Source organism: Lottia gigantea (genome assembly GCF_000327385.1).
Source record: "Lottia gigantea unplaced genomic scaffold LOTGIsca_211, whole genome shotgun sequence".
Lineage (NCBI taxonomy): Eukaryota > Metazoa > Mollusca > Gastropoda > Lottiidae > Lottia > Lottia gigantea.
The window spans coordinates 1-9,986 of record NW_008708466.1 but is presented as its reverse complement, the minus strand read 5'-3'; the positions used below and the strand labels follow the sequence as shown (position 1 = coordinate 9,986).

The 9,986-nt window shown below is 31.1% G+C and overlaps 1 protein-coding gene across 1 annotated transcript in view; it reads left to right on the top strand.

Moving 5' to 3' along the window:
• LOTGIDRAFT_143634 (hypothetical protein) overlaps positions 1 to 1,573 on the top strand; it is a gene marked incomplete at both ends in the record, with an annotated part of 36,834 nt that extends 35,261 nt beyond the window's left edge. The window contains 2 exons of the mRNA XM_009054291.1: positions 604 to 737; positions 1,368 to 1,573. Of these exons, the coding sequence (XP_009052539.1) occupies positions 604 to 737; positions 1,368 to 1,573 (340 nt within the window). The remainder of the gene's footprint in view (positions 1 to 603; positions 738 to 1,367) is intronic.
• Between the last annotated feature and the right edge of the window lie 8,413 nt (positions 1,574 to 9,986).

Genomic DNA, 9,986 nt, shown 5'->3' with positions numbered 1-9,986 from the left:
AACATTATATTCTCTTATTGAGCACTATATCATTATTATTCTGTTCAAGAGATCTTTATATTGTAAACTGTATTGAATTAAAATCCTGAATTTAAATTTCAAAATTGTAGCGAGCTATGGCTCAATGATGTTGATGTTGCTCGATAACCTGAAGGTCCAGAGTTCAATCCGAACATAGATCGAGAGAATACCATAGGATTTTTCAACCCAGTTTCTCCCTGCAATGATGAAGGTCCAAGGGGATGACCTTGAAGATGCTTCTTGTCGTTTCGATTGGACATTAAGCTGATATCCTCTGTGCTACAGGCTGTACATTCCAGTTTCCAGTCAGATGTCTGTAGTTCCTGTAATTATAGATATACTTAACTGTATTTGACTCCACTACCGCAGAGCTTGCTGATACTATCTAAGACCTTTGAGATACTTACCTCATAAAATGCTTTGTTTTAGTTAAATTACAAGAGTCACAGACATCTGACTTTGAATGGAGGATATCAATGCTTTTTAATCCATTTAATATGTTTTGGGAAGGATTGTATTAATTTGTCCTTCGGTAATATTTCTCCAGAAATATGAATATATTTCAACATTTGATAATTTCAGCTGTTCATCACAATACTCGGGTGAAAGATGTGAACATAATACAACAGAGAAATGTGCTCACTGTTTTAATGAGGCAACATGTGAAACAGAAGCAAGTGGATATGTTAGATGTCACTGTCAGCCTGGCTTCGTTGGTAAGAAATATAATTTTAATCCTATGGGAACTTTACCTTTTTTTCTAGTTTTTGATTAGGTTGTAAAAATCATGACTGGATTTTCATTTTTTGACGTCCTTTTGTCAAGTTACTTCAAACAATTAATGACCCTTTAGTAAAACTGTTGATAAAGGGATTATAATCTGTTAAGGGGTAGAGATAATCCAGGAAATATCAAGGCCAAAATGATGACCAAGGAAAGGTTGGTTGAAAGGATCTACATTAAAACTGTTGATCCAGCTGTAAAATCAAATGAATGCAATGTACTATAATTACTTTCGGTGTCACAGAGTTTTAAAAAGGTTATTTTTTTATGATCCTAATTTTTTTTTGGAAAAGATGTCAAATATCTTTAGACTATTGAGGTCAAACCATTATGTTTTGAACTTCAATACTTTCTGAATGATTCCGAAATGGAAATTCTTATCAATTTTCTGGGCCACCCCATGTATCAGCTAACAGAGTGGCATCATCCAATCAAATTCATTTTCACTTCAATTGCATGATTCAATTGTTGACATAGTAAAAACAGCTGCTCTGTTAAACTCATGACAAGAATCTAGACTGTGACAAAAATCTAAAATAATGATAAATACATTTTATTTGTAGGAGTTCATTGTAATCAATGTGAAGATTTACATTGTTATAATGGTGGAGTTTGTCATCATGATAAAAATAACACAGCCTATTGTTCCTGTCTACCAGGCTACCACACACCAAACTGTGCCAGATCTATTCAGAACTGTGATGAAATCTGTCAGTCAACTGTAGAGGATAAAGGTAGTATTCAATCTCTTTCTACTGGGCGATATTAGGTTCCAGTGGATATCATTTTGAAGAAAATGTAAACAAAACCACCGCAGCCATGAAATCATTTGTTATAAACATTAAGTTAATTGTAAGAATTGTGTACATGATCTTATCTGGACAAAAATGACTATATATCATGATAAATATATCACCATATAACAATATTTCGGTATTTTTTAATCAATCTATCTTTAGTACTTATAAAACTAAGTAGAAAATCAATTGCTTCAGGAATCTTTATCTTCATCTTGAGTTATTATCAACTTTGTGATTCGGCTGGTTCAAATTAACACATAGTTTACATAGCCATGTGAAGGTTTACAATGTTTATCATATATATTATGTTTTTGTAGGTAATTGTAATTGTCCATGTGAAGGTTTACAATGTTTATGTCAACAATATGAATGTAACCTAGGAAACTGCACAGTAGGTTAGTATAAATACAAATTTTATATATTTGGTTATATCTTAAACATAACACCTCAAGGTTCACCTTTCCCCTTTGATCAACTTGCTATGAAGATTCCTCTGATCAACTTGCTATGAAGATTCCTCTGGTCAACTTGCTATGAAGATTCCTCTGGTCAACTTGCTATGAAGATTCCTCTGGTTCCTCTGGTCAACTTGCTATGAAGATTCCTCTGGTCAACTTGCTATGAAGATTCCTCTGGTCAACTTGCTATGAAGATTCCTCGGACCTGCAAATTTTATTACAAAAACTTTTTTGTCTCTGCGATTCTGTTGAAAATGATGATAATCCAATGAGAAAGTAAGTAAGGTATGGTTAGGGCGAAAAAATAAATTAGGAGAGTATTCTTCACAATTGAACCCATTGAACAAAGTGCATTGAACTGTTCAATCTGCCTCCCTGTTTCTATAAAATGGTGTTGATGATAATTTCAGAAAACAACAGAGCTAAATGTGATTGTGATGAGATCCATGATGGAAGTCATTGTGAAAGATGTAGATGTGTCAATGGACAATGTAGTTCAGTTGGTGGTTCACCTGTTTGTAGGTAGGTCTTCAGTCTGAGTCTCTTTAGAATCATCCAAAGTCTCCAGGTTTTCTTGTTTATGTATCAAATCTATTTATGCCATCATTTTAATGCAGATTAATTNTCTGTCAGATGTCTGTAGGACCTGTAGTTTTAAAATGCTTAACTGTATATGAAGTCGCTAGCTGAAATGCTGCTAATAACTTCAATAGCTAATCATAAAATGCTAAGTTTTAGTGAAATGCTGCAGTTATAGTTGATAACGGGAATTGAAAAATAACAGACCAGCGTGTACAATCATTGTGGGTATAGCATCAGAATTGTTCTTACCACGAGGAGGATTTGAACCCACAGTACCTTATTCCCTAGTAGACGACAATCTAACTAGCTTTTGAATTGAAGAACTGTTTGTTATTTCATTTGTATTGAACTGTTGTTTATAATTTCAGTTGTAATGAACTGTTGTTTATAATTTCAGTTGTAATGAACTGTTGTTTATAATTACTGTTGTAATGAACTATTGTCTATAATTTCAGTTGTAATGAACTGTTGTTTATAATTTCAGTTGTAATGAACTGTTGTTTATAATTTCAGTTGTAATGAACTGTTGTTTATAATTTCAGTTGTAATGAACTGTCGTTTATAATTTCAGCTGTAATGAACTATTGTCTATAATTTCAGTTGTAATGAACTGTTGTTTATAATTTCAGTTGTATTGAACTGTTGTTTATAATTTCAGTTGTAATGAACTGTTGTTTATAATTTCAGTTGTAATGAACTGTCGTTTATAATTTCAGTTATAATGAACTGTTGTCTATAATTTCAGTTGTAATGAACTGTTGTTTATAATTTCAGTTGTAATGAACTGTTGTTTATAATTTCAGTTGTAATGAACTGTTGTTTATAATTTCAGTTGTAATGAACTGTTGTTTATAATTTCAGTTATAATGAACTGTTGTTTTTAATTTCAGTTGTAATGAACTGTTGTTTATAATTTCAGTTGTATTGAACTGTTGTTTATAATTTCAGTTGTAATGAACTGTTGTTTATAATTTCAGTTGTAATGAACTGTCGTTTATAATTTCAGTTATAATGAACTGTTGTCTATAATTTCAGTTGTAATGAACTGTTGTTTATAATTTCAGTTGTAATGAACTGTTGTTTATAATTTCAGTTGTAATGAACTGTTGTTTATAATTTCAGTTGTAATGAACTGTTGTTTATAATTTCAGTTATAATGAACTGTTGTTTTTAATTTCAGTTGTAATGAACTGTTGTTTATAATTTCAGTTGTAATAAAGGGTTTACAGGAACATTCTGTGAAGATAAAGATATAGGTCAACCTCAAACAGGTTCATTGTTATCAAGTAAGAAGTCTATATTTTGTGTGTGTCTATTATGCCTATTTACAGCTGGGTCAACTGGAATAATGAGAAAAGATGACTTACTCAGTACTCATTTACAGCTGGGTTGACTGGAATAATGAGGAAATATAACATACTCAGTACTCATTTACAGCTGGGTCAACTGGAATAATGAGGAAAGATGACTTACTCAGTACTCATTTACAGCTGGGTCAACTGGAATAATGAGGAAAGATAACTTACTCAGTACTCATTTACAGCTGGGTTGACTGGAATAATGAGGAAAGATAACTTACTCAGTACTCATTTACAGCTGGGTCAACTGGAATAATGAGGAAAGATAACTTACTCAGTACTCATTTACAGCTGGGTCAACTGGAATAATGAGGAAAGATAACTTACTCAGTACGCATTTACAGCTGAGACCACTGTAATAATGAGGAAAGATGACTTATTCAAGGTCATAAGAGTTCCACAAGCTGACTGAGATTAGAACTCCTGACCACCATTTGATCAACATAACCAGGCAAATGGCATCAGGATTATCCGTACCCGTTGTTTAGTTGTGTTCCAGTATTTATTACATGTGGTTGTGTTAAATGGTAATGATTGTATTTTCAGATACACTGACTATTGTCATACCTATTATAGTTAGTTTTATAGTTATAGTATTAGTAGTGGCCTTTATTATCTGTCGTAGACGTAAAAGGTAAGATATTTATATAAGAAAATTAAAGAGATTGTATAGAGGGTTTTTGGGTCCTTATTCTCCAAAACTTAACTAAGATAAAATCAGGATTTTAAGAAATAGAGTTATCTGATTGAATAGAAATTGAATTTGAAATCATTTTTAGTGATTGACCAATCAGAAAACTGGAACACTAAAATCACCTTATTTCTTATTTTTATTATGTGTACCACAGTACCACCATTCTAATTTTCAGTCAGAAGTCTGTGATTTATGTCATTATACAAATGCTTAACAATATCCGACTTTACTGTGGCAAACGCTTATAATAATATCTTAGGGCCTTCGTACTTGGGATTGCAAAACTCACTTTGGAATGATACAAATTAATGCAATCAGTAAAAATAAGAATGCCTTGACAATACGTTAAATAAATGACTTGAGATCATGTTATGCTACTTTGTAGACAGTAAAATGGCGGTTAAGTTGTCAATATGGGACTCAATGTCAGCTAAATGACCAGAGCTCATCTCTTGCTGCCAACACTTATTTTGATAAACAATTCTCATGAGGACAGCTACTTTTAGAATGGAGTTCAAATGAATGTTGAAGAAATCAAAATTTTAGTTAAATCTGTAGGTTTAATGTTTGTTTTATTTCAGGTGGCAGCAATACCGACATAAACGTATGCAAGAACCTCGAAACTTAGACGTTAATAATCCAATTTATTTACAAAATGACGAAGAGGTTGAAGATATTGATCCTTTAGAGAGTTCACCTATTTATACAGGGAATAAGGTACGTTTCAGATCTTACTCCTGCCCCCTTGTCTGATGCTCACTATCTGGTCTGATGCTCACTATCTGGTCTGATACTCATTACCTTTTCTATGTGACCACTATGACTCTTTCGTTGTTGTCAAAGTAAAGTTGTCAAGTCATTGTGGTGCTGAATTGGTGAGTTCTGAAAAGATTCTCTCTATTCTTAATCTAGGCATCAATTAATCGGTGCACATGGAACACATTCAGAACTCTGTTTTAACTTGTTTTATTGAATATCCAGTCAATGAGTCCCTTATTAGCAGAACTCACCAATTTCCAACATCACCTAGTTAAACATGTTTGTTTGTTGTTCGTAATGAAATGTTTGTGTGTGATTTTTTATATCTTTGTTTTCTTCATTATTTAGAAAATGAATTTTTTGAAACGTTTTAAAAAGGTATAATTTTTTGTTGCCCAACCTTTCCAATGGATATATGGATGACCCTATAAACCCTTCCTAAGTTACCTTTCCCTCAAGTGGTCACCCCGGAACTTTGTTTGTTTTAAATCCAATAATCCGTGATCTTCTTTAAGTAAAGAATATTTTTGGCAGTTCCAGGCATATTATATAATAACTCTCATATTTCAATATAATTTCACAAAATACCAATAACATGTATTTAAAGACCTGAATGAATTTTGAGATGCATGTATTTAGATATAATATTAAGGACTAGGGTTGGGCAATTAACAGTATTTTAATCTTATTTTACAATAAACATTGCTGCATTACTATTTATAGGTATATCTCTAATAAGGGAGCCATGGTGGCTCTATCAGTTAGATGCTTGTTTGCTAACCTGAAGGTCAAGGATTCAATCATAGCATAGATTTTATTTATAGTTACATGACATCATATATAAAAACTTATCAACCCAGTATCCTTTCAGTTGATGCAGGTCATAAAAAATATGTAGTTGTTCAAATGGAACATTTAACTGAGACTCAATGTGCTACAGGATGTTCATGTTAAAGATCTCCAGACAGTTGGATAATGAAAAAAGTGTAGGCCAATGCTGGGCCAAATTTCCCTCATTGCACACTGTACCCTCCCTGTCACAATATTTTTATATGTCTTTGCATCCTTAATTATATTTTATTTCTAATAACTGGTCAACATGGTGGATAGCAATAATTTATTTTGATGTGTTGAGAAGGAAGGGTCTTGATGAAAGTCATTACCAATGTTTTTTGTTTATGTTCTTGTATTATAGATTGTCTGTTTAACTTATTATATATTCTACCATTTTAAAACATTTCAAGCCAAAAAGAAAACGTTTCTCTGAACACAAGACCAATAGCTGAATCTTTCTAGGACCTAATTATGATTGTCTATTTCAGAATACCAACTTTGCAAATCCAATGTATGATATCCATAATACAGAGAGTATGTCAATGTTGTTACAATCTCGTGGTGAAACAGAAGATAGTAATATAATAGATGAAGGGGGCCTTAGTGTCAGTTACTATAGAAACGGTGAAGTTAATGTAAACAATAACACAACAAGTAAAGCATGATTGAATTGATACATAAATCATTGACACTAAGTGTGATGGCAGTGACATTCGTGTGATGGAAGTTACTATTAGTGCACCAGTATTCACAGATAGAATTTCATGGAAGTGACACTAGTTTGATAGTGCCATTGGAAGTTATGACTGTGACATTAGGTGAAATGGTAGTGACATACTGCTGTCATCAAAGCATTATATATCCTAGGCATGATGCTGTTGGTATTCAAGTGATGTTAATCGCACATAGTGACAACTATTATGTAAACTGAACATAGTGACTGGTGAAAGTGACTAAAAGTAACATTGTACATAGTGATTTTATTTTAGTGTGAATGAAATCTTTTAAACAACTGCTGAAATTTTAGAATATCAAAGAAACTAAGAGTGGTGCATGTAAAAATAGAATATTAAATTTTACTTTATTTATAGAGAAAGTTATTTTATTGTTATTTTATTAGTTATTTTTAGAGGGAGTGGCAATGAGTGTTTTTAGATTTCATTTTACGATATTAAATATTTGGTGGTTTGCCTTTGTCACTTCCTGTTTTTAAGGTCACCATGGAAACGTTAGTAATTGTTTCTTAGAGATTCAAAGTGGAAAACACTTTACTCTCAAGTGTCTTTTCGTCTTTGTTTTTATTTGAAACTCTTCGACTTTCCTTTTTCAATCAAAACTGTTTGATTAAGTATAGCCTATTAGCCAAAAATCAAATTTTTAAAATTGTGTAAAATATCTAAAATTTGAAATAACATATTTTTTTTAAGCTGAATGAAATGAAATGGATGAGTGGATGTATGAAAATAAGATGTTTTTTATATCCATATTTTGTATATTGTAAATTTGATAAAAATATACATAACTTCCAATTTATATTATGTTTTCCCTCTAATTTATATGACAGGGATTTGTAATTAATTACTGATGCTGCAAACATTTTTAATAATTGACTAACTTTATGTTTTATGTCTTGTGATTGTTCGTTTTATTTGTCTTTGAATTTCAAAAATTCAGTTCTTGTGTTAGTTTTATTTGAAGTTTATTAATAAAATTGTCCAAACTGTTATTTAAATACAAAAAAAGAATTAAATATATTATATATAGAAATTTCAATATTATTCAAAAATGATCTTTGCAGAAATTGGCTTCAAATTTTACATACAAAATGAATTATTAAATGTTTTTGGTTTGTAATTTTGTGTTTTATTCAAATGGTTGTTTTAATTTTACATTCCATGGTGAACTAATCTATATTTATTCAATTTGTTAAATTTTAATTGTGCATATTATGTCTTGTAAAATATAATTGTTTTGTTCTTCTGGATGACAGAACTTCAGTATTAGATTGTCTGAAAGCAATGTGACAAAGCACAAATCTAGCTCTGACTAAAAGAGGTTCATTAAGCTCTCCGTGAAAAAAGCTAAAAATTCATTCTCTGAAAAAGTTTAAGAAAGCTGTGACTAAAATTAATTTACTGAATTCGACTACCTTAAGCTGAAATTGAGCTATGATTGAAAAAGCTTAATTAAGCTCTCTGCAATAAGCATTAATTAAGCAGTAACTGATTAAAGTTGAATTACACTCTAAATTCACTTAAAGCTTTTACTGAATCCAACTATCTTAAGCTTTATTATTCTTTAAATTGAGCTCTGATTGTGATTCACCAGTCTAAAAGACTTAAATGCACCCTTCTTTATAAAGATTAAATCAAGCTCCGACTCAAAGTTAAGGAATGCTGAAATCAAGCTTTGACTTTCTGTGGGGAAAACTGAAATAGAGCTTCGATATTCATTTCTGAAATGAGCTGACTGAAACCAACCTCTTTTTGAAGGTAGCTGAGATCAAAAAGTCTGAAATTGCTATAGATATTACTATGTTAATAATGAAAATAGGATGTATATCAGGTAAATTGGTCACAATTAGTAAATAGTACCGTTTATTTCAATTTGTATCTGTAAATATTTCCTGAAACCAAAGATATATACCTATATTATATTACGCCTTGTAAACTATTTCTGCATAACAATTTACGTAGTTTGTAAATGTACATTTTAAATAAGAATATGTACAGTTTTATAATGACACAAATCAAATGTACATATTTATTTTGAAAATATTTTAAAAAGGCAGTAATCATATTAAAGGGATTGTAACAAGATTTTCTAAATTTTTATGTGTATCTGGTACACTGATTGCATAAATTTGCACCAACTTTCAGTCAGATGTCTTTGGTTCTTGACTTAGCACTTTTATGACATTATGTCGAAAGCTGCTTATACATGTAATATTTAAGGGCAATGAATACAAGTTAGAAAACCTATTTATTATCCCTTTAAAATCTATCACAAAGCATGATCCTGTTTGGAATTTATTTAACAAAATATGATTTTCATTTTTCTTGCATCAGAGCCTTAGAATGAAGCAATAGTGGGCACAATGATTCTTGCTCCTTGAAATTCCCAAAACTGGAGTAATATATATTTTAGACCAATAATGAAATAAGCTATTATGTATGTTTTTGTTAATGTTTTTATTGTCCCATATTTAATTCGTCTTCCAGAAAATTATAAATGAAATAAAATTTTGTTTTATATCAAAGAACAATTGTTACTTTTTTAGATGAATTTTTCAACTGGTTTTCCTGTCAGTGATGCAAGTTGGAGGAGCTGATATGGAAAGTGCCTTGTTGTTCGTATGGGACAATAAACTTTGCAATTCCCCAACTACAAAAGAAATATAGATGTTGTAGTAAATTATTTAGTCACATGTAGAGTCGGTATTGGTGTATTATGTTAGGTATAGATTTCGGGGAAGGGAGGGTTTGATTCTCCCAAATGTACAGGCCTAGGGTGGAGCAGACACTTTATTTAGAAATTAGGATTAAGGGTCTTGATATTGGGTTTTCTTCTGTTCTTATTCTGATCTGAAATTAGAAAAAATAAGTATAGTATCTGTTATGTACTGATTGTTTTTAGTTTACTATGAACAATATTATCATTTAAGTTCTTATTTTTTGAATATGCAACTATCATTTTC